General features: G+C 46.2%; 1 protein-coding gene across 4 annotated transcripts in view; it reads right to left on the bottom strand.

Annotated features, from left to right (window-relative positions):
* TNXB (tenascin XB) overlaps window positions 1-24871 on the bottom strand; it is a 161882-nt gene that overhangs the window by 57566 nt on the left and 79445 nt on the right. The window contains exons 14-22 of one of the 4 annotated variants that reach the window (XM_053291372.1): window positions 23864-24163; window positions 22159-22458; window positions 18900-19184; window positions 16870-17157; window positions 13801-14079; window positions 11871-12143; window positions 9486-9794; window positions 2158-2454; window positions 544-858 (exon numbers count right to left, since the gene is read on the bottom strand). In XM_053291372.1, coding sequence (XP_053147347.1) covers window positions 544-858; window positions 2158-2454; window positions 9486-9794; window positions 11871-12143; window positions 13801-14079; window positions 16870-17157; window positions 18900-19184; window positions 22159-22458; window positions 23864-24163 — 2646 coding nt within the window. Of the gene's footprint in view, window positions 1-543; window positions 859-2157; window positions 2455-9485; window positions 9795-11870; window positions 12144-13800; window positions 14080-16869; window positions 17158-18866; window positions 19185-22158; window positions 22459-23863; window positions 24164-24871 lie in introns of all 4 variants that reach the window. The other 3 variants (XM_053291375.1, XM_053291373.1, XM_053291374.1) reach the window with 3 other exon arrangements.

Here is a 24871-nt window from a genome sequence, read left to right as displayed (position 1 = left end):
GTATCTAGGCACATCTTCCACACTGTCCTCCCGCACAGTGCATCCACCCCAGCTACTATCCCCCAGATTAATCTCAACATATCCGAAACAGCTGGGGAGGTTCACCCCCTCATCCTAGATGTGACACGCAATTTGCGCCCCAGATTAGGGGTTTGTTCTCCTCACGAAGGTCCTATTTTCACTAGCAAAATTTGGATCTCCCCAGTCACCAATATTCAAATATATATTTGGAACCATAAGGGCTTGCAACTCCCCCGCCTCCCCAAATGAAAGCTGAGAATGAGGAATTCTGTGCTCAGTACTACATGATGTGCTTTTTCTGTATTCCCGTGGATCTGTGCCATACACATAGCCTTGGCAATTTCAATAAAGAAATGGAAAGATACAGAGGAAAGCAAAGAAGACAGATGATGATCCTTCCAAAGAATTTCAGAGACTAGATGTCCTATAATCTAATAAAGTGGAAAATCTGAGTTAAAGAGAAGAAGAATCAATTAACTGTGCTCCCTGCTCCCCACTCTTTCTCCAGGAAGCGCTGCTGACCTGTTATGGCACTTGCATAGATGGGTCCAAGACGCTGTTGTCCAAAGATACCATAGAGATTGAACCTGTATTTGTGAGAGGGAGCCAGGTTGGGGACAATGACCTCACGGTATCCCCCTTCTATGGGAAGCGCCTGGGGTCTTCCCTCTGCATCCTTGTACTGGACTGAGAATGAATCAAAGCTTCCCACGGGGACACTCCACGAAAGGCGGGCAGAGTTACTGGTGACTTCGGAGACAGAGAGCTCTCCCAGTCTAGGGTCCGGTCTGGGAGTAATTGCCTCCTCTCCTGGCTCCTTGGTTGGTTCTGCTGTTGCTAGAGTTAAAACAAAGACGATGAGTGAGTGAACGATGTTGGAACATTATTTCTGGAGGGGCAGCTGTTCTAGTCTGCTGCGGAAAAATAACAAAGGGGCAGTTCCATGAGTAACGGAATCAGGCAGGTTACTACTTCTTCGCGGGCTGTAACTATAAGTAATTGTTCAAGTTGATATGATATATACCCAGTGGCAAGAGAACATCTCCTACTACAAGGGCATACTTTTCAAAACTCTTAAATATTATAGATAGTGTCTGAAACGTGCATAATAAATTGGTAGTGGAATCCAATACCAACATATTTTAAAATTATAGATAGTGAGGCTGTTATCATGAGCAGCCAACTGGGCTCATCCCAGAGTTAGGGCAGTTGCTCTCTCTCCCTCTGCTAAAAATAAGAGAGTCGCCACTTTAAAAGGTGCCTCTTTGTTCATTTAGCAGGGGGTCATATACATATATATACAAGAAACAAGCCTTGTAAAAATTGGATGAAATGACCATGAAATGCTGGAGCTGCAGTCTATGATAATTCTAAGTGAAGCTTAAATGTATACAAAAGGAACAATGGCCATTAACAGTAGTAATTTTATATCACTTTTCAAAAGAGTTGGACATCTTATGATCCTTATGGACCCATAACTGGAGCATCTACGATGAGAGGCAGGTACTGGCAGACTTGGGGTGACCTGCAGGCCTAATGGAGCGGAATGTTCGCAGACTCAGAAGGCACTTAACAAATAATTAGTTGGGCCGGACCAATGGAAAGTGGCGAGGTGAGGGGGAAGGTGGGCTTGAACAAGAAGGGTGGGAAGCTTTTCAGCTTGAAGAATACTCTTTCAAGATAGACACAACAGTATGAAAAGAAAATGGCACTGAGCACCAGTGGCCATCCTCCATGAACCCCACCCCCATAGGAAAAAAAATTGCATGTGACATAAAAAAAGGGAGCAAATTAGAACCGGGTCTCCTGTCTTTAACTTTTGTTTCTTCACCTTGCTCAGCTGCAGGCTCAAGTTATCACACTCACACCAGAGATATACTGTAACATTTTGTTGTGGGTCCATATTTGTGTTGTTTGATTATCACTTATTACTTCTGATATCTACTATGAAGAAAGCCTGATGCAAGGCAAGATGAACCTTTTTGCTGGATCTTTCTTAAGCATTCTGAAATCAAAGCACCAGGGAAAAGCTTGTGGGCAAGGAAAGAAAGAACCGGAGAGAACATCTGCCTGTAGTCTAGAAGAGAAGATTAAATTATAGTGAGAATAATGACAAGTTTTAGGTCCTTTGCTGACCTGTGACAGTGCTGACTGAGATTGGGCCAAAGCGCCTGCGTCCAGAGATGCCGTAGAGGTGGAATTTGTATTTGTAGGAAGGCACTAGGTAATAGATCACAACTGAGTTGGTCTCCTTATCCACAGGCTGTGCCTGCGGTTTCCCATCCACATCCTTGTACTGGACCAGGAAGGAGTCAAAGATCCCAACAGGGACAAACCAAAAGAGGCGGACAGAGTTGCTGGTAACATCAGAGACAGAGAGCTCCCCCAGATCGGGCTGTGGGGATGGCGTGGTTCTTCCCTCCTGCTCGGGAGCTGTGGAAGAGAGAGTCGAAAGAAGATTATGGCAGGGCATAACTTCCCGGATTGAGGATCTTCTGGCTGTGGGACATGGAAAAAAGGACAGCTACCTTAGGAACAGGAAAACAATCAGTTTAGATGCACGCATGGAAAATTTAAAAATGGAAATTCAATGCAAATTTCATGGTTTCTGCCAGAAAGAAATGTCAGAGAATTTTCAAGAGAAGTCAAATGAGTGTCTATAAGACAAGCAACATTTCTCTGGCGGGTTACTGTACATCCTGAGGGCTGATGCCGAATTTGAAGACACCCTCTCAAATTTCCGCCTAGAAAGAAAAGTCTGAGGGAAACCAAAACAACCTTCTGTGAGACAAGAGGCATTTCTCAGTGAGAATTGGTTTCTGAACACCCCTCGTTTGACACAGATTAACTGATTCTGGTTTAGAACATGGTCCTAAATTAGAATCAAGGGAGCTGGAAGGGTCATTGGAGGTCTTCTAGTCCACCCCTTTGCACAGTACAGGAAACTGCTGCAGCATTCTGATTCATGGCAGTCCAGCTTCTGTTGGAACACATCTGGTGCTCACCACTACAGGAGTCAGATTGTTCCAGCTCTCATGATTCCCTCATCATTGGCGATCATTGGAGGCCATGCTCTGCATTCCTAAGATAACATGTTCTAATGGCACTATGGTAGCTGTCATCACGGAGCTGAGATAATGCAGATCTGTTTGTTTTGGGGGCTAAGGGAGAATTTGTCAAAACGGGTTGGTGATATTATACATCATCATTCATTTCTGTGGTTTGAGCACCAGGGATTGCCTGCTCCCATAATTTCCTCAGGGCACTGGAGTGAGCCATGTTTTTTATTCCTTCTGTGCATTAAGTTAAGGCAGGACCTCTTCAGTAACACCTATCTTATAGGACCGTCTCCTCAGTGAGAACGGCCCCTTTCATTGGCTGCCTTCTGCTAACAGATCAGGACTTTTCCATTTGTTTAATTATTTCTCTCTTTGTCAACTGAATCGCTTATCACAGAGGTTCACAAAGTTGGGTCCGCAGATAGTGTTGGACTACAACTCCCATTATCCACCAGCCCATTGTAGCTGGGGATGATAGGAGTTGTAGTCAAACAACATTCGGGGATCCAAACTTGAAAACCCCTGGGACATTTACACACAGCAGGCTTTACCAAGAGTTTACTGCGAACTCAAAGTTGTCTCCAAAAGACCAATGTGATTAGTGGATTTTTTTCAACCCCGGATATACTGTAAATCGGATTACACTTGAACGTGCAGTGAAAAACCTGAATTATGTGTGAACTGCTCCTCGATAACTCGCAGGGACTTCAAGGTAAATTTGGCCGATATGTGAATACACACCCTCCATTCCGGAGGAGATGCAAGTTAAAGGGCTTTAAAGGCCCCATGTGAAAAAAGCCCTGGCCGCTTTCTAGATTACATTATTATTATTATTTATTTGATTTGTATACCGCCCTTCCAAAATGGTTCAGGGCGGTTTACAATTAAACCATTTACAATTAAACAGCTTACAATTAATTACATGCTGTCAAAGATTTGTAATGTGTCCCATAATTGCCCGTCCGTATTGCCAGTATTTTCACATTGCACTCGCTGTGCTGTCAGCAGGGTGCCGTCCATATTTCCAATGCCTTGTTTCAAATTTTAAAGATGCATTATGGCCCTATAACGTGGTAATCGCACTGCAGGAAAGTAGCTGCATTTTTCCATGATAGGGAGGCTTGCAGCAGAGTTTATGCAACGCAGCGTGTTGCAGTATGGACAGCTCTTTACCCCCCTTCCCCCTGGCCCATGCTTGCTTCCGCTGCCCCTTCGCCATGGGGAGAGAAACGGGCAGGGAGAAATCTCAGCTTTCCCCTCCTTTCCTCTCCACAGATCCCAAACCACACACCTCCCTCCTCCTCCGCTTGCTTCCAATATAATTTGGGCTTGTCAACACAGAAGGGGAGGGGAAACAGAGGGGGAGGGAGGAGATTGGAGGGGTTTTATTATTATTATTATTTTTCCACCGGGGTTCTTTTGTGCAATCCCGTTTTAATTTGCTACTTTGGCCAGAGACTCATACTAGGGCAGCTGAGCAGATTTCTGAGTCCTACCCTTTCTCATGCACTTTTACTGAAGAGGAAGCCAATTGAACTGAATCATTTACTTCTGTGTAAACCCACTTGCTTACTACAAGGCAAAGGGCAGGGAGATAAAACAATCACTTACTTAAAAGGAAGCTCATTGAACTTAATCATGATTCATTACTTCTGTGCAATCCCACAGCCCTCACTGGAGGAGCGCTCGCTTCCCCTCTGCCTCCTCCCTCCTATTCATTCATTCATTCATTTATCTGGAGGCGCACCAGTTCACTCCAAAGGATCTCCTCACACACCCCACTCCCCCCCCCTTATTTTTCCCGGTTTTTGCTTGCGGAAAACTGGAATGATGCAAGACAGAGTTAGATTTTTGTTTTGGAATGGCGCTTCCCCCTGCTGGCGGATTTGCACAAGGCAGCTGAGAAGGGTGTGTCTGTGTGTGTGTCTGTGTGTGTGTCTCTGTGTGTGTGTGTATATACACACACACATACACACACATGTCACCCCCCCCCCCCACACACACAACCCCATTGGCCCAAATAGAGCAGGAGGGGCAGATAAATGCGTTTCAAGGAGAATATGGAATATGGACAATTCTGCCTTGAAAACACGTTGCGGTGGACGGAAAATATGAATGACCAACAGCCTACAACGAAGAAATGAATAACGCTTTGTGCTCAGTTTTAAACCGTTGCACTATTCCATCACACTTTGCAATCTTTACCTGTTGCAAATCTCGTAGTCTAGAAAATGCCCTGGCGTATATATTTTTGCTGATGTTTCTTACTGTAACCTCATATTGGCTTTAGGCTGGGTGATTTCTAGTTGTTTTTGTTTTTGTTTTTAATATGCATATCACTCTGGGCAATTTATTAGTCTGTAAGCAGTCTGTACACTGTTCGAAGACAAATGCTGCCAAACCTGCAGGACTTGAGCTGCTGTAGGCCTAATTCAAAGCAACCTCTTGACTAAGAAGAGGAGGAAAGGACCAAAAGCAACAACCAAGAGAGGGATGGAACGTTCAAATGATGACGTCTCCTTTCCAGAAAGGTTATAGGAACCAGCTCGTAGCTGTGGGACTTGCAACAACCTTAATTAAAAATAGAAGGGAGTATATGATAGTGTCAAAGTAAATTTGAGAGGGAATGTTCTTTAAGCCAGTGATCTTCACTCTTTGTACGGAGGCAGCCGCAGTTGCTGAGAAGGCTTGCCCCATGGAGGGGAGGGAGGAGGGGGAGCAATGGCTCTGGCCGCAGCGTCAGGAAGCAGACAGAGAAGGTGTGCAGGGGCAGGAGGAGGAGGGGAGCAAGAGAAAGAGCAGGGGAGTGTGCGAGTGGTGGTGGTGGCTGCAGCAGGCAACACCAGCAGCACAGGGTGGGGTAGAGAGAGAGTGAGAAAGGAAGGAAGGGGGTAAGAGAGAGAGTATGGGCCAGCATGGTGGCCGCAGTGGAGGGCAGAGAGAGAGTGTGAGAGAGGCAGGAGGTATGCAGGCCAGGAAGAGGAAGGAGCAAGAGAAAGAAAGAGAGAGACAGCATAAACGATGGCTGAGGAGCTAGAGGCAGCAGGGGGTGGAGGCAAGCCAGGGGCCACCAGTGGTGTGTGCATGGGCCACCAGCGACCCACAGGCTGCGCAGTGAAGAACAGTGCTTTGGGCATACGGCAGAAATGGTGAAAGCAGCTCAGTTAATTTGGATACATGAAGGGAAATAAATGGTTAACAATGTTCTGGAACAATGAGCTGCATTTGTATTGCACTGGAATCAAATACTTGATAAAAATGTTAACTCTGAAATCTTTCTTTTCAAGGATTTGAAAAGAAATGCACAATCATTTGAAAAGATATGCAAAGGATGCATATCTAAAGTAGGGATGTGCAAACAGGTTCGACCGTTGGGGGTTGAACCAAACCATCCCCTGTTCAGTCCAACCATGGACCAAACACCCGCCAACTGTTTTTGGGGGGTTCACGGATTTTTAATTTTTTTAAAAAAATATATATATTATTTTTGTTACCAAAGGGGGAGTTGAAGGTGATGTGGGCGGGGGAGGGGTGTCAGTGGAGGTTCCCCCGCCAGCCTCCCTTCATGCCCATACCGGTCATTCGGCCAGCTCTTCGGCCTGTTCAGACCTTTCCCCTCCAGCATGCCGGCCATTTTGGAGGCCGCTGCACCTGTGCAATTGGCCTCTGTGTGACCCAGGCCACACAGAGGCCAATTGCGCAAGTGCGGTGGCCTCTAAAATGGCCACCCCACCAGAGGGGGAAGACCTGAACAGGCCAAAGAGCCAGTATGGGCATGAATGGAGGCTGGCGGGGGTAGGGGGAACCTCCACAGACTAGGGATGTGCAAAAAATTTCGGGCACAGAACGATCTGTGCCCGAAATGAACAATTTCGGGTGATGTCCCCCGATGTCCCCCGATATTTTTCGGGCACGAGCCGAATCACCCGAATTTCGGACCTGAAAAATTCGGGTGATTTGGTTCATGGTTGATTTTTGGTGAATTAGTTTTAGTGACTTTGGGGCAGTTCGGGGGCATAGCATGGGATCTGGGCAAAAGGAGTGGGGTGGGGTGGTAGCGCCTAATGGGTGCAGGCTACCACCCCAATTTCAGGGGGATTGGGCAAAGGGCTGATTTTTGGTAAATTTCTGAAATTTTCATGTCTTTGGGGCAGATTGGGGCATATTGGGACAGAAAGTGGGTCCTGGGGCAGAATAGTGGGGTGGGGCAGTAGTGCCTAATGGGTGCAGGCTACCACCCCAATTTCAGGGGGTTTGGACAAAGGGGTGATTTTTTGAGAATTTTTGAAGTTTTGGTGACTTTGGGGCAGTTTGGGGGCAGAAAGTGGATCTGCCCCAAAATAGTGGGGTGGGGTGGTAGTGCCTAATGGGTGGAGGCTACCACCCCAATTTCAGGGGGATTGGGCAGAGGGCTGATTTTTTGAGAATTTTTGAAGTTTGGGTGTCTTTGGGGCAGATTGGGGGCAGAAAGTGGATCTGCCCCAAAGGAGTGGGGTGGGCTGGTAGATAGTGCCTAATGGCTGGAGGCTACCACCCATCCCTAATTTAAGAGTGATTGGGCAGAGGGGGGAATTTTGGTGAATTTATTTTTATGAGGTTTGTCTTCATAAGGTGAAGTGTGCTAAATTGATTACTTCCTCATATTATTCATAGTAAAGGAAAGTGTGAAAAAGTGAAAGTGGGGTCATGAGAGTTGTTTAATTGAAAAAAAAATCTCATTTGCTATGATAGAATGAGAATTCACACCTTAGAACCGAACTGGGGGGGGAAGGTTTTCGAGGGTGTGCTTGACCAAACTGGCCTGATCCAATTCAGGTCCAGTCTGAACTCGAACCGAACCAGACCAGCCGGTTCCGTGCATGCCCTAATCTAAAGGTCCACACAGAAATGACAAAACAATAACCTTTGAGCTTGACTGTACTGGAGTGTTTGTCATTTATATTGTTGCTAGCTAGGGACAAGGCCGGATTGGGGGCACTGAGAGGGTGGTGGAATGTATGTGGAGAGGAAAATAAAAATTCTTTTTTAGTGGGGGAAGGAATGCATGTGGAGAGGGCGCCGGGTTTTGAGCAGAATGGGTACTTAAGGGTGGGAGTATTCACTGCTGCCAAGTGCAGTGGGGCACAGGGGCACCCCATAGGTGGGGCACACCAGGAATATGCCCTGTTGCCCTGTGGGCCAGTCCGAGCCTGGCTAGGGATGTGCATGGAACCAGTGGGGGGCAGCTCTAAGATGTGGGGGGATACCTTTAAGGACTGTGGAGGGTGCACTTACCTACCTCCCCCCCCCCGTTTCTTCCACCAGTGCTGCAGTGTAAAAGGGTCCAGCGGGGCGGCAGCGTACCTCCCTGCCGCCCCGTTGCCTCCTTGGACCAGAAGTACCTGCCATGCGTGCACACACATTAAAACTCCTGCAAGTTTTAGAGCCCACCAGAATTCTTTAGATGGAACGTTAAGGGGGGAAAGAGTGAGAAGAATGTTTTGGGGGCCAGGGCATCATGAAAAATGTGTTGTGGGCCAGACTGGGTCTTCTGTGATGCCCATCATCTTTTTCTCTCCCTCTACCTAATCTAATTTTTACCCCTTTTCAGTCTGCTTGAAGAAGAGTTCTGGTGAGTTCAAAAGCTTCTACCTTTCTTTGTGATGTTTGGTCCTAAACATGACATTATTTTATCATTTCTGTATGGAATTTTTTCATAGACCATTACGGCTATTGGCAACCTTAGTCTTCTTCCAAGTTTATAAAGTGTATCCAGATGCTCCAATCTGCAGTTACAAAGATTAGAGTGCAGTGTTTGGGTTGTGTAAACAGCATCAGTAAAAAGTTGTCAAACAGAAAGGATTCTTGAACCAATGCTAATGCTAATTCCATGCAAAAAGTCAAAGTTTACGTTCTCTTAACTGGATTTATATGTTCCCCATTACGAATACTTTTGGACTTGGATTTGCAGCGTATGGGAGAGCCAGCATCATGGAGCCATTAGAATGTAGGCCAAGGACTTGGAATACCAGGTACAAATCCCCCCTCAGCCATGAAGCACACAGGGTGACCTTGGGCCACTTATTCTCCCTCAAGCCAAGTCTACATCACAGGGCTGTTGTGAGGATGACTCACCAACCGAAGCCAAAGGGACTAAGAAGTGCTTGAGTCTGACAATCATAACCATAGTATTTCACCTGGCAATAAATATGTACAGTAGCATTCACCTTAAACATGCATTAGTAAGACTTGAAAATGGAGGTATTTTTTTGCCCCCAAATTTTCCTAAAACCAACACACACACATACACACAAATCACCAACTATAAAACTGGTATAAAGTTTTGTTTCAGCTCAGAGATTGCAGCCCATTTGCTTTTGCCTCCGCTGGGAGTAGATGTACATGTAGAGGGAGAACATTGCTGACCTGTGGAGGCATCAGTGGATACGGGCCCAAGATGCTCGCCTTCAAAGATGCCATAGAGATCAAAGTGGTATCTGCGGGAAGGAACCAAGTAGGTGATTGTGACCTCACGAGCGCCACCATCTATGGGCAGAGTCTGTGGCTCATTGTCTCCATCTTTGTACCGAACCAGGAAGGAGTCAAAATTCCCCTTTGGGACACTCCATGACAGCCGGACAGAATCACTGGTTGCTTCTGCAACTGAGAGTTCCCCCAAGCTAGGGACATGGGTGTCCTCATCTGGCTCTTCTCGTTGTTCTTCCTTCTGCTTTTCTGCAGCAAGAACAGAAAGGGGGTGAGGGGAGGAAGAGAGATCCCATGGCCGTGAGAAATAGTCAACCGGGAGATTGTTGCTGTAAGGTGAGTTAAGAGAGCAAGGAGGGCCTAAAACATCCCAATGGGAGAAAAATGCCTGCAAGACAGAAGGAGAAACTGTTAGGATATCGAACACATGGTGGTGCTGTTCCATGTATCAATAAGGCAGCTCCTTATGTGAGTGAGCAAGAAAAAGCTTTCTTTTAGAACAGAGAGAAAGGAGGGGGATGAGGAAAACAGTGCCCCTGCTAAGCAGGTAAAAAGACATCTTTGCTCTTCCTATTGGCCAAAAGCCACTTTCAGGCAGTGGCTCGACAAGCTCGGAAGGGGCCCATATGCAAGAACTGAACATGGGCTGGCCTCATCGGATAATTTCCTCAGGGGGGATCAATGGGAAACAAAAATATTAATAACTTGTGAATGGCTGGGAAGAAAGCCTTGAAATTTCACATGTGAGTCATTCATAAACCTCCCCCTTGGATGACTGCAATGCATTGTACATGGGGCTGTCTTTGAAGACAGGCTGGGAAGCTCCAACTGGGCAGTGAGGCTGCTCACTGGGACTGGCTGTTCAGAACACATTACACCAATGCTACACCAGTTGCACTGCTTGCCACTCAGTTTCAGTCTACCCGAAGGAGTGCCTTCTCTGATGTGTTGCTGCCTATTCTTTAAGGACATCTTTGAAGGCTCTCCTCTTGGTGGCACTAACCACAATGGTGTGGCTGGTGGTAATCAGGGAGAGAGCCTTCTCAGTGGTGGCCCCCAGTCTATGGAATGCCTTCCCTAGGGAGACCCTCCTGAAGCTTTTTCAGACGGCAACTTTACCATGACTTCACTTTGGGAGGGTGGGTGTGTGTTCACGTATCGGCCAGATTTAAAGTCTTTAAAGATGCATCTGTTCACCCAGGCTTTTAATTAATACTGTTTTAATGGTTTTAATGCTGTTTTAAAATATTCTTTTAAAATTTTTAAATTGTTGTAATGTGTTAAATTTTTCATTTTTGTCTTAACTAATGTTTTACTTTATTTTTATTCTGTTGTAAACCACCCAGAGACATAAATTTTGGGCGGAATAAAAATGTGTTAATAAAAAATAAAATAAATAAAATTTCCCTGAAGTCTGTCAGATATTTCAGAGAGCACTTCACACATGATTCAGGTTTCCCCCTCCATAGTAGAACCTAGCCCAACTTATGCCCAGGGTAAACAAATCCACTTTTTGCGTTGGAGTATCCATTATGCCCCGAACTCTCAGTAAAGCCTTGCGGAAAAACCCGTAGTAAAGCCTGCTGTCTGAAAAAGCTCTTGGGGACATCTTTATATACATATAGGCATCAGGGTTTATATACACTTAGGTACTAGACTAACAACTTCCTCTTTTAGCAGACTTTTAATTTGTAATTCCTGGCTATCCTGATTTCTGCTGGCTCTGTACTGGCTTACTGGCTGTTTTAAATTTTTCAGTTGTTTGTTGATATTGTTTTTTCTTGTTTTAAATTTTGTTTTTCATATTATTGGCTCTATATGGAAATCACTTCAAGGACATTTGTCATTTGAGTAGTATTTAAATCAGGGCTATTCAACTAAAGTATTTTGATTTATTATCTAAATAAATTGTCTAACTCTATTTTAAAGCTCTCTAAAGAGGGGGACACAGCAATAATAAAAGCAGCTTGTGTGGTGGTGGTGGTGATTTGGAGCAGATAAAACAGCTGGCAGTGAAGAGGTTAAGCACCCCTTCTCCGTGGCAACAATCTACTCAAAATCCCACTCAACTACTTTTCTTTTAAAAAAGAGGCCATGTTTGCATGGAACATATGATTTGTCCAGTCTTGGGAAATGTGTTCTTTCTGGACTACAATTCTCATCATTCCACTGTGGCTGAAAGCCAGGGGTGATGGGAGTTTTAATCCAAAAACAACAAGTTACCCAAGATTGAGTTTATCCTTCAGGATCTCTTGCAAATTTCTTTCTGAAATATGGAAAATAGTTTGATACGGCCTTATTCCTGCCCAAGGCCCACATGCTGACCTGTGATGGAATCAGCAGAGATGGGGCCCACGCGCTTGCGCCCTGAAAGACCATAGAGGTTGAACTTGTATCGGCGGGAAGGAGTGAGGCCAGAGACGGTGGTCTCACGGGTGCTTCCGTCCAAGGGCAATGTCTGCAGTTTGCCTTTAGCATCCTTGTACTGGACTGAGAAGGAGTCAAAGTTCCCCGTTGGGACGGTCCAGGAGAGGTGGACGGAGTCACTGGTGACATCAGAGACAGAGAGCTCCCCCAAGGTGGGTGGGGTGTCAGAGGCTAGGAGAGAGAGAGAGAGAGACAAAGAGAGAGAGAGAGAGAGAGAGAGTGACTTCTACATAGGCAATGACTTGGCTTTTATAAGCAACCTCTGAACCGTTCAAGAAATTACTTTCCAGCCATTAGCAAATCATAGCTTGGCGATAGTCTATCTGCTTTGCATGCAGAACGTCCCAGGTTCAATCCCTGGCATCTCCAAGGGTCTTTCCTAGATCCTTGAAGAAGCTCATGCCAGTCAGTGTACAGTACTGAACTAGGTGGACCAAGCATCTGACTTGGCATAAGGCAGCTGCTTCCTATGTTCCTATGGACAAAATATCAAACACTGCAGAGAGATAAAGTGCAGTGGAGTGGCATTACAGTGCCACTACAACGTTGCAAGTCCATTGCAGAATTTCCCCATTGTAGGAGTTTGAGATTCTGGGGATCGTTTTCAATATGACTTTGCCAAGCAGAAGCATTTTACCCTGTTGCAGCATATAATGTGGAAAGCACCCAGGTGTCACTGAAAATCGTGCAATTGTCGTGCCTCTGTGGCCAGAGGATTAGACCGTGCTGGGAAGGAATGCAGAAGGCTATACAAGCATGTGGACTATGAGTAAGAAGATGTTTGGAGCTTGCCCCAAAGCTTTGTAGATCCCACATTTACTTACTTAATTTAAAATATGTATACCCCGCTCCTGCATAACACTACTGCTCAGGATAGCTCACAACATCAACAAAACAGATACAATGGCCCTTTGGGAAAGCGGGAAAGGGCCGGAAAAGCGGTGGGGTGGCGGAGGAGCAGGTAAGGACCTGCTTACCTGGTTTTTAAAGGAACCAATCCCTGCCGGTTCAGGCACATCCCTAGGGACTAATATTATGAGGGGCCTCTGAATACAAAAAACATGACTAAATTTGCAAGTTGCCAAAGTAAAGCTTTATTTTATTCTATTTTCATTGGTGTGTGTGTGTGTTGCTATTGGGCCTTTTAAGCTTGACATAGTTTAGGGCCTAGCCATGTCATAATCTGGCCCTGCCTTTAGTTGGTAGCATTTGGATCTATTGACTTACTCCACCACATGAAATGGAACTGAGACAGCTCTGGAGAAAAACTGAACCAGTTTACAAGGCAAGTAGTCTACTACATTAGCCAGGGGCGTAGCAAGGTTGAAGTGGGCCCAGAGACAAGATTTTAAAATGCCACCCCGCCCCCCGAAGCTCAGCTCATGAAGTAAAGAAATCTTAAATGAGGCTGAATAGTGGTAACAAAAAGCATAGTAAAAATTTTATATATAACCTATGTGCCACAATAGAACACCATCCTAAATTATTTTTTTTAAGGTTTTGAAAATTGTAGATGATGCAAGCCATTTAATGGTACTAGAGAAAGACATGCTGCTCTGGTAGCTCCAGGTCTTAACACTCACATCCATTTCGGAGGATGAATACAACTGAAGGAAGCCCAGGCAGGTGCTCAGCTGGGGGAGTCAGTCATGTGACTTGCCTCTGGGGGGCCCCCCAAGGCAGTGGGCCCCCAGACAACTGTCTCCCCTTGTGTTACATTCAGCTCATCCCTCATTTTCACTGCTTCAGATTGTTTATGTTAATGGACCCTGAGCCCCAGCACTGAAAACAGGCCCTAGGGATGACTCCAAGCCCCAAGGAAGCTGACCTGTGACAGCATCGGTAGAAACAGGACCAAGGCGCTTGCGACCGGTAACGCCATAAAGGTTGAACTTGTATCTGCGGGCAGGCACCAGATTGGGGACGGTCACTTCACGCAAGGCTCCATCCACGGGAAGGGCCTGAGGTTTACCCTCTGCATCCTTGTACTGGACCAAGAAGGAATCAAAGTTTCCAGTGAGGACATTCCACAAAAGACGGACAGAGTTGCTGGTGATGTCAGAAGCAGAGAGTTTCCCCAGGCTGGGAGGTTCCACTGTGGGTGATACTGGAACAGATACAGGCAGAAACCAGTGAACTTGGGAGCAAACAAGGTTCCATGTATGATCTCTTTCAAGGAAAAGCAAACAAATAGAACCAAATAGCTGGTTAAAATGTAACAAATAAAAATAGAATAATACATCTGCCAAAAATGGCAGCCTATCACAAGTTCTCCTTTCTTCCCCCAAAACACTTAGGCATATTTACCCATCTCAGGACATCATTACATTATGCATTTCACAACATGGACTAAGGCTGTGGAAATATTATGGAAATAGGGGGAGAACTCAACACAAGGCTGCCATTTTCAGCTAATCCTTTGCGACAAGCAGATTGTCGAGTTCAGCCAGATCGCGTTTGATAAAATAGGTGTCAACATTGCCAGGAATATTGTCCTGATTCCCAACTGAATTGCCAGCTCACTAGCAGTGAGCATTCCTGGTGGGCATCCCTGCACTTTCAGCAAAAGCTCTTCTCGCAAGAGGAGGCGTTCCTCTCCTTTTACTTCCTACAAAAGGTGAGCATCTAGGAGAGGAAGCACACCTCCTTCCCTCTCCCAAGTGCTCCATGGAGAAAAAGAGGGTTGGGCTTTGGGTCCCAGAGCATGGTCTAAGGGCACACATTACAGCCACCTTGCTGAGGCTAAGGAGGTCTTGGTGTGGTCAGTGACTGGATGGGAGACCCTGGTATGCCACCTTTGAGGGCAGGGCCACAGAGCAGTGATAGAGCATTTGCTTTGCATGCAGAAGGTCCCGGGTTAAATTATCCCTGGCATCTCCAGGGACTGAAGGTAGGGCTAAGAGAGACTCCTGCCTGAGACCTTGGAGAGCCTCTGATAATCAGTGTAGAGACACTACTCTACTAGATGAACCAGGGCGCTTTCCAGATTACACGCTACAACAGCGATAGTTTACTTCAGCTTGGCAGAATCGTCTTGAAACCATAAATAAAGGGTGTTGCACAAAGCCACCAGCAGGGGGAGCAGTCTTTTCTAGCTTGCATGAACCTCCTACAATAGGAAAATGCAGCTTTTTATTTTTATTTTTTACAACATTCTGGCACTGTAACGCAAAGATAAAACCTGAAAGAAGGCATCGGAAATGTGAACGGCACTTTGCTGACAGCGCAGGGACTGCGTTGTTGAAACACAGGCAGTATGGAAGCACACTTAATGGATACATAGTGACACTTTTGTGGGTCGTAATCTGGAAAGCGCCCAGTAGTCTGACTCAGTATAAGGCAGCTTCCGATGTGCTTTCCTGCATGCTGGTGCTTTTTAGGAAGTAAAGGGAGAGAAACTCCTCCTTTCCTCCCTCAAGCTCTCTCTGGAAGAAAAGAGAGGTGGTTTCCTCTCCTGAGAGCCAGGCTTTTGAGGAAGTGCCAGCAGTACCTCACTACTGCTGCCTCTTCCCGCAAAGGCTCTTTGGGAAGAGGCCAAGCATTCTTTCTTTCATGAAGAGCTTGGGTGGTGAAAGGAGTTTCTCTCCTTGCCCACAGGGATGTTGCAGAAGGCGGGATCTGCTGTGCCAAGCTTCTTGTGCTGGATGAAAAAGCCCGGGGCAAGAGCAGGTGCCTCTCCTTTACCCAAGTTCTCTGCTTGTGTGCCACAGGGCCAGAGGCGTAACTATAGGGGGGGCAGGGGGGGCAGGTGCCCCGGGCGCCATCTTTTCTGGTCACGTGGGGGGGCGCCGCCATGACCATTTTTAAAAAATTTTTTTAATTTTTTGTTAATACAAATGTTTCCTGCTCAGTGCAGCAGCGCTGTAGCAGTCAAGGGAGCACGTCGGTGCCCCCTTCCCCACGAGCGGTCCCTTCCGCGCCACCTGCGCCCCCCCCCCATTGCTTTGCTGGCACCTGGCGGCCAGTCAGTGGCCTGGCGCAGCGGCGGCGGGCGCTTGTGAGGAAAAACCTAAGTATAATGTAGTATGTTGGGGGGGCGGCAGGGGGGGCGGTGGGGGGCGCCATTTCAGTGCTTGCCCCGGGCGCCGTTTCCCCTAGTTACGCCTCTGCACAGGGCCTGTGGGAAGGAAGAGCTTGGTGGCCACAGATAACAGCATGGTGTAGTGGTTAGAGTGCTGGACTAGGACTGGGGAGACCCGGGTTCAAATCCCCATTCAGCCATGATACTAGCTGGGTGACTCTGGGCCAGTCACTTCTCTCTCAGCCTAACCTACTTCACAGGGTTGTTGTGAGGAGAAACTTAAGTATGTAGTGCACCGCTCTGGGCTCCTTGGAGGAAGAGCAGGTAATAAAATGTAAAAAATAAAATAAAATAAAATAAAAAATAAAATAAAATAAAATAACTATGTGGACTCCTGAGCTCAAGTGTAAAAGTGGATAGCTTATAAAGACAATTGATTAAGGTTCCTATTAATAACACTGCTTTATGTAGAGTCAGCAGTATAGCTATAACTGTATAGAGCGGGGAATTAGATGTCCCTGAGCCCATGAGGCTGGCTGGAAAGCAGCCCGCTCTTCATTCCCCCCACTCCCCCGCCTCATCTGATCTCCCTGACTCTTTGGCAAGGGGAGGAAGAGAAGACATGGGGTCCACCAGCAAATCTTCATGGCTTGTCCCAGGGCCCACTTCAACCTTGCTATGCCCTGGACAGACTCTTTGTCCATCTAGCTCAGTGCTGCCTGCCCCAACTAGCAGCCACTTTCCAGTTGGGGATCTTTCCCAGGTCTACCTTGAGATAGCAAGGATTCAATCTGGGACCATCTACATGCCAAGTATGTGCTTTGCCACTGAGCAAGCCCCACTTTTAGGAGTTATTTAGAAACTCCCTTTGCTGACCTGTGACAGTGTCGATGGAAACTGGGCCAAGACGCTTGCGGCCAGAGACTCCGTAGAGGTTGAACTTGTATCTGCGGGAAGGAGCCAGGCTGGGGACAGTGACCTGGCGGGAACCTCCGTCCATGGGCAATGCCTGGAGTTTCCCTTCGACGTCTTTGTATTGGATCAGGAAGGAGTCAAAGTCCCCAGTAAGCACAGTCCAGGAGAGGAGGACAGAATTGCTTGTGATGTTAGAGACAGAAAGCTCTCCCAAGGTGGGCTGGGGCGGTGGTGTGGTGGGTTGCGGAGCTGGAAAAACAGAAGAGGAATACAACTGAGGAGGCAGATATTATTAGATGGGATTATTGGTGTTGCTTTACTGTAAACCTCCCAGAGACATGAGTTTTGGGCGGTATATAAATATGCTAAATAAATAGATAAATCAACCTCTCTATATTGATATATATTTGCATACATGTCTTTATCTGGTGTAATGCATTGCCCAGTTTTGGGGAGAGGCAAGGGGCTGTACAGGGTACAACACCCTCTCTCCCATTTAAGCTCTTGCTGCTGAGTGTTTACTAGGCATTGACTTCCCATTTTAAAGTCTGCACTTACAACTAGGGGCTAGAAATTTGCATTTCTAAAGGGGGGGGGGTATGTGGCCACACTGCTTTGAGGACTGGATAGCCTGAAATTTATATTTATGTCTGGGGGAGAGTACACCCATCTCCTTTTCCCTCCTGAGGAGTGTGAGATGGTTCAAAGTGGCACTTCTCTCTTCAGAGTTACAAGGAGGTAAGCCCTGTCTAACGGGCCCTATCCAATCCACCCCCAGCACAGTACTTCCAGTGACTGTTGCTGGTGTATCTCTTATGTTTCTTTTTAGAATGTGAGCCCTTTGGGGACAGGGAGCCATCTTATTTATTTATTATTTTTCTGTGTAAACTGCCCTGAGCCATTTTTGGAAGGGCGGTATAGAAATCAAATAAATTAACAACAACAACAACAACAACAACAACCCAGTAGGGCTTATTCGTACATAAACATGCATTGGCTTTCTTATGAGACACCGATATCAGGCTCTCTCCTTCCAGGCCAGTGGGAGCTCAGCACCTCTGTGTGCCTGAGGCAGCCTGCGAAACGCTGCCCACCCCCATGTGTGCACCTTCTCTCCCCTCCTCTTTCACCCTTGTTTAAAAGCAGGGATAGAAAGGCATCTTGCTACCTCAGTGGCACCCCAAGAATCTGTAGCCTGAGCTCGAGTTCCGGCCAATAGAAGGAGGGTGTGCATGCACACCCTACTCACCTGGCATCCTCCATCCTCCTTCCATCAGCTGGGCGCCTGCCTGATGGAAGGAGGATGGGCAGGGCCTGGCCAGAAGGGGTGCACGCCTCTTATGACCCATCTTCCTTCCATCAGGTGGGCTCCTGGATGATGGAAGAAGGATGCAGGAAGCCAGGGGAGTGGGGTGGGGTGTGTGCACGTAAGAACAGCCCTGCTGGGTCAGGCCCAAGGAGGCCCATCTAGTCCAGCATCCTGTTTCACATGCACAGTGGCCCACCAGATGCCACTGGGAGCCTACAGGCAGGAGTCAAAGGCATGCCCTCTCTCTTGCTGTTACTCCCTGCATGCAGGTGCCCCCATGACGGGGGAGACTGCCTATATGGGAACATGGGCCCCCTCTTCCCTCGCTACACCCCCTGCTCCCACCGTCTACCACTTCAGTCTATCAGTTCCAGTGGCCAGGAGGCCAGGCTTCAGCCTGCCACTTTCCATGACTAGCAAAAGCAGCCAACATGGTTTGAAAGAACAGAACGTTTGCAGAGAATCCAGCTTTTCTCAGCGCATGAGTTAAATGGCTTTGGAGCAGGATCTTGACCCTGCTCAGAAGCAAGGCCTATAATCTTTGTCCCACAAGACCTCTGAAACAGAAGAACTGTAAATGGAAGGAACTGAACTGAAGAAAGGAGAGAGAGAGAGAGGAGCAGTGTAGAAGCTGGTTCCAGCGGCCTACTTCGAAGCTGAGTCCTAGACAGCCATTGCTGACCTGTGATGGCTTCTGTGGAGATGGGGCCCAGGCGCTTCTGGCCTGAAGCACCATAGAGGTTGAATCGGTATCTGTGAGAGGGAGTCAAGTCATGGACATGGAGCGAGCGCAGGCTCCCATCGACAGGGAGGACTTGTGGTTTGGCCTCAGCATCTCGGTACTCGATGATAAATAAATCAAAATTCCCAGCCTCCACAGTCCAGGAAAGGTCAACAGAACTCGGCATGGCGTTACTAGCCAACAGCTCCCCTAGTCTGAGTGGTGATGTGGGCTCCACCAGTGAGGCTGGAACAAAGAAGCATTTTTTTTTAGTGTGCAACCGGACGCGAAATGTGCTGCTGTAGGGGGATGGAATTATGTGCAGTTACAAAATAAAAATAAAAATGTGCAGTTCAAAAATTCAAGTCATGCAAAGTTGTATCTGGATAGCTGAAAAGTGACTGATAACAACCTGAAAAGTCAAGTGAGTATTCCTGGCTCTTCTAAAACCCCAGACTGATCCAGCAAGTAAGCTTATTGCCATGACAGACAACCTGAAATTTAATTCTAGTAGAGCATGCTTACAGTGGTTTATGCAAATTTATTTTTTTCTTATCTCATGAAAATGAGATAAGATTGAGATCATCAGGAGAGGTCGGTCTGCAGTTGCCACCGGCTTTTCTGGTGGCTACTTGGGAAAGGGCCTTCTCTGTTGCTGCCCTGAGGCTTTGGCACACACTCCCTGCTGAAATAAGAGCCTCCCCATCTCTTACAACTTTTAAAAATGCAGTCAAGACAAATTTGTTCACCCAGGCTTAGATACTGTATTAATAGTTTGATGGTTTTTAATAGCTTTAACGTTGTTTTAAGTTTAAAATTGTTTTAATGTTTTAATCTTTTTACTTGTTGTTTTTATCGTTTTGTTGTAAACCACCCTGAGACTTGCATTTTGGGCAGTATACATATATGATAGATAGATAGATAGATAGATAGATAGATAGATAGATAGATAGATAATGGTGTCCAGACTTTATGAAATTCTTTGGAGGAAAGGGCCTCTGAACATCAGCAGAGTTCATTTCTCATAACCTAAATGCATAGGTGTGTTGGCGTGGCAAGTACAAATTACAACCACATATATTATGCATTACCAAATTTTCCTTTTAAATGTCCTGGACGCTTTCCAGATTACATGCTACAACAGGGTAAAATGCTTCGACTTGGCAGGATCATATTGAAAACAACCCCCAGAATCTCAAACTCCTACAATGGGAAAATACAGCTATTTTCTTGTAATCTTGTAGCACTATAAGGCAAAGATAAAATCTGAAATAAGGCATTGAAAATGTGAACATCATCTTGCTGTCAGCGTGCAGGGATTGTGGTGTCACAACACAGGAAGTATGGAAGCACACTTAGCAGATCCGTAGTGACACTGTTGTAGGGTTTAATCTGGAAAGCACCCTGGAGAGGACCAGGGAGTGAATGACCTCATTGAAAGATACTGCATTCTGAACCCAACAGATTTGGCAGAGGGAGAATGGAAATGTAGGACCAACAAAAGGAAGTTAGTTTTTCACACAATGCAAAATTAATCTGTGGTATTCTCTGCCACAGGATGTGATGATGGTCATCAGCTTGGATCCGCTTAGATGACTTTAAAAGGGGCTTAGACAAATTCATGGAGGACAGGTCTATCAATGGCTACTAGCCTTGATTGCTATAGACTACCTCCAAGTTCAGAGGCAGGATGCTGTTGCTGGTGTCTATCATGTTTCTTTTTAGATTGTGAGCCCTTTGGGGTCAGGGAGCCATTTAATTTATTTATATCTATGTAAACCGCTTTGGGAACTTTTGCTGAAAAGCGGCATATAAATATTCGTTGTATTTGTATTCATGAACACAGACTGCAGAGGAGCAACAGCAGGAGAGGAGGACCTGCCTTCTTCTCCTGCTTGTGGGCTTCCCAGAGGCATCTGATGAGTCACTGTGAGCAACAGAATGCTGGATTAGACAGGATTCCTTGGGCCTGATCCAACAGAACTATTCTTATGAGAAAGACAGAATAAGAATTGCCCAGCCCCCGCCCCTTGCTATTCAAAAGACAGTGTTTCTTAGGGAATCACATTTAACTGCGTTTCAAGGTGAATACAAATGAACATAACGAAAAGGAGTTACCACCGTTTCCTCTCTAGCACACTCAGCTCAGCTTTCCCTCTTGCCTTCACAAGGCCTCAGCAGCAATCCCACTGCTGCTTGCCTTCAGCCGTGCCCCTTATCTCATGTTTCAGGCAGGTTGGCCACATTTTAAAAATTGCTTGAACCACTACTTGTATGTTGAAGCAATTGATAGTTCATTCCGTACCTTGTTTTTGTTTTGTTTGTGTATGTATGTATGTATGTATGTATTTAAAAAACTAGATTTTTTTTTTAAATGAAAAGCTGCTTTATATTGAGTCTTATACATGAAGCTGCCTTATACCGAGTCTGACCACTGGTCCCACTTGCCCATTATTCTACTAACAGCATCTCTGCAAGGCCTCAGATAGAGGTTTCTGCCAACTCATCTCTCTTCTAAAGCACTGCAAAACAGCTCTGAGGAGAGGGTGGCTTCATGATGACATTGGCACTAGCCAATCATCACTGAACACAGCTGGATTCTGCTAATAGGTATGTCTGATAAAAACATGGTGAGTGTACTTCTGGGGCACTTTCCAGATTAAACCCTACAACAGTGTCACTGCGGATCTGCTTCCGTACTTCCTGTGTTGTGACACCATAGTCTCTGCAATGATAGCATGGTGCCATTCACATTTCCGATGCCTTATTTTGGATTTTATCTTTGTGTTATAGTGCTACAATGTTGTAAGTCCTTTGCAGAAAAGTAGCTGTATTTTCCCATTGTAGGAGTTTGAGATTCCGGGGATTGTTTTCAATATGATCCTGCCAAGCCAAAGTATTTTACCCCTGTTGGCAGTGTGTAATCTGGAAAGGGCCTGGGACACAGTGGCTGACATGATGGGGAAAAAACTACTCAAGGCAGTCCAATTGAAATAAAAATGGCACATTAGGCACTGCCTAATGTGTCCTTTTAATTTCAGTGGGACTACTTTGTGTAATTTTCCTCATCCTCTTGTTAAAGTTACATCTGCACACAATTTAAGACTGTATTGTAGACCCAGTCCCAAGTGGCACCATATTTCCTGAAAGAGAAAAGATGACAGAAAAGGAAAGACCTGTTTTCTGTAAGGAGACTATGGTTACTGTGGCTGCAGCTGACCTGTGAGAGCTTCAGTGGAGACAGGACCAATTCGCTTGCGACCGGAGATTCCTAAAAGATTGAACTTGTATCTGCGAGAAGGCATAAGGTTGGAGACTGTGACCTCACGGGAGCCTCCGTCTACAGGAAGCGTGTGAGGTCTACTTTCCGCATCCTTGTACTGGATCAAGAAGGAATCAAAGCTCCCATTAGGGACACTCCAGGTGAGTCGGAGTGAATGGCTAGTAACATCAAAAGCTGAGAGTTCCCCCAGACGGGGCTGTGGAGTCAATATTTCTCGATCCCCTGGCGATGCTGGTGCTGGATCAAAGAGAGGGAAAGAGAGGAGCAGAGGGTGAAGATGGTCTGGGACTCTTCTGCTCCTATAATAATTAAGTCATGATTGGAAGAATGGAAGGTCACCCAAGCAGTTCAACCTAAGGCAAGAAAAGACTGAAGAAATAAGTCATGATGGCAGCCAAGATGAACTCACTCATTCCCCCTCCCCTCCAAATAGAAAAATACTTAAGGTGGCTTCACATGACCACTAGCAAGTCCTGAGTCCAGGAATGTTGGGTACCAAGAATAGATGCTACCAGCAGGCATGTCACGCACACTCTCCCGAGTTCGCTTCCCAAGCTGTCCACCTGACTTTTTCCTGACCTTTGCCAAACAGTCCATATTCCACTTGGAATCAAGATAGGCAAAAAAGTTGGTGGAATATCGACCAAATGACGAGTGGTTGTAGCACCTCATGAGCTCCATCTTAAATTTGTGCAAATGCAGTTGTGCAACACGACACCCATTATTTCCAATGGGCATCACATCGCACAACTGTGTTTATGCAACTTTAAGTAAGGGAGTGGAGCAACTGTCTTACTCACCATACATGCACTCCTGTAGACTTCCAATGAAGTACCTAGCACGATCTTACTCTCTAGCCACACTCCAAGCAGGGACCTTGTGCAATTTTTGCAGCACCACCTGCTGGCCAGCTCTTGCATTCTGAGAAAAAGCCATACATTTCCATTACTATTTTTGTGGCAATTGGGGAAAAGGGTGAGTTCTTCATGGAGTGCAAAAGCTGGACAGCAGGTGGTGCTGTGAACACTGTGTGAGGTCCCTGCTTGGCATGTGGTCAGAGAGTAAGATCATGCTGCCATGGAAGCCTATGGGAGAGTGTGTGCAATGAGCAAGACAGCACTTGGAACTTGTGCAGAAGCTTTCAACATCATGCAATTCCTTGCCATCTGGAAAAGCCCTTAGTGCTTTTATCAACCAAATGATATTACTATAAACCTTAGGAAGCAACCTTCATGGGATGCAGTGCAATGGCCAAATAGCAATCACCCTGCTAGGACACCTCTAAAGAAGGGCTCCCTCCCTCAAAAAGGCTACACTCCCCTCTCCCACAAAACGGATCCTTAGGGTTGGCACTGAAATTCTGAAAAAAGCAAAATCCAAAGCAAATTTCTGCTTCCTCTCAAGAAGAAACATCTGAGTATTTTCAACAGAAACCAAATGAGTTTCTACAAAACAGGTGAGGAGCTTCTCAGGGAGTTTTGGCATATCTCCACTTAGAATCCACAAAGATGTAGGCCTGAAAGATGGACATGTGTATGTTAGGATGTCTCCCAATGCTACAGTTGCACTCTGCAGAAGAAAGGTGTTAATGCAAGGGAAATTATACCCAGAAATGGTCACAGCTGATTCAAGCACTGCTGACCTGTGACAGCCTCCACAGAGAGGGGGCCAAGACGCTGACCGTCAGACACTCCATAGAGGCTGAACTTGTATCTCCAGGAGGGCACCAGGTTTGGGACTGTGATCGTGCGGGAAGCCCCATCCACAGGCAACACTTGAGGTTTCCCTTCTGTGTCTTTGTACTGGACTTCAAAGGAGTCAAAATTCCCAGTGGGGACAATCCAGGAGAGACGGGCAGAGTTGCTGGTGACATCAGAAACTGAGAGTTGATCCAGGCTATGCTGAATGGTAATCCGCTCTGTGGTCACTTCCACTGGTGTAGCTTTTGCAGATAAAATACAGAGAGATTGTAACCCATTATGGTGGAATAAGACTTAGAAAAAGGCAGACTTATCAACAGAAGGCTGGCAAGAAAAAGCTACAAGAAGAAGGGAAACAAATCCTAAGCTAATAATAATAATAATAATAATAATAATAATTTAAAAAAAAAACAGGCAGAGGATCAGCTAATCAGCACTGCCTACAGTCCTGCTCTGAAAAGGGAGGAGGAAGATTTGTGACTGACACGAAGGCTGGCCAGTCACCACAGTGCAAATCTGACTTCTGCACAAACTAGAAAATCAGTTTGTTCTGGGGGAGAAGACAGTGCGGCAGGCTTGCCCACGAATTTATCCATATCTGGATGGGTCCTTACTCATAGTTGGCAGGTACACTATCCTGCTGCTGGAGTAGGCAGTATGGATGTACAAATTGAACTGAATATTCAGTTCAATGGTCTGATATCGAACCAACACCCCACCCCCACACCTGGCCATTCAGAGGGCAGGGGGTCACAAGTGGGTTTTTTAAAAAAATTATTATTATTAATTTAGTTTAAAAAAATAAATTTCACTCACCAACACCCAGTCCAGGGGGTTAGATTCAGCTGCAAGGTGGGAGGTCTCCAGAAGTCCCCCCTCCCTCTGCTGGCCTCCATTATGTGCCAAATCGCCCAGTTCAGGAGGTCTTTGGCCTGTTCCGGGCCTAACCC

Source organism: Hemicordylus capensis, chromosome 2, assembly GCF_027244095.1.
Source record: "Hemicordylus capensis ecotype Gifberg chromosome 2, rHemCap1.1.pri, whole genome shotgun sequence".
In the NCBI taxonomy this organism is placed as follows: domain Eukaryota; kingdom Metazoa; phylum Chordata; class Lepidosauria; order Squamata; family Cordylidae; genus Hemicordylus; species Hemicordylus capensis.
The sequence above is the reverse complement of the archived record's forward strand: the minus strand, read 5'-3'. Positions and strand labels throughout refer to the sequence as shown.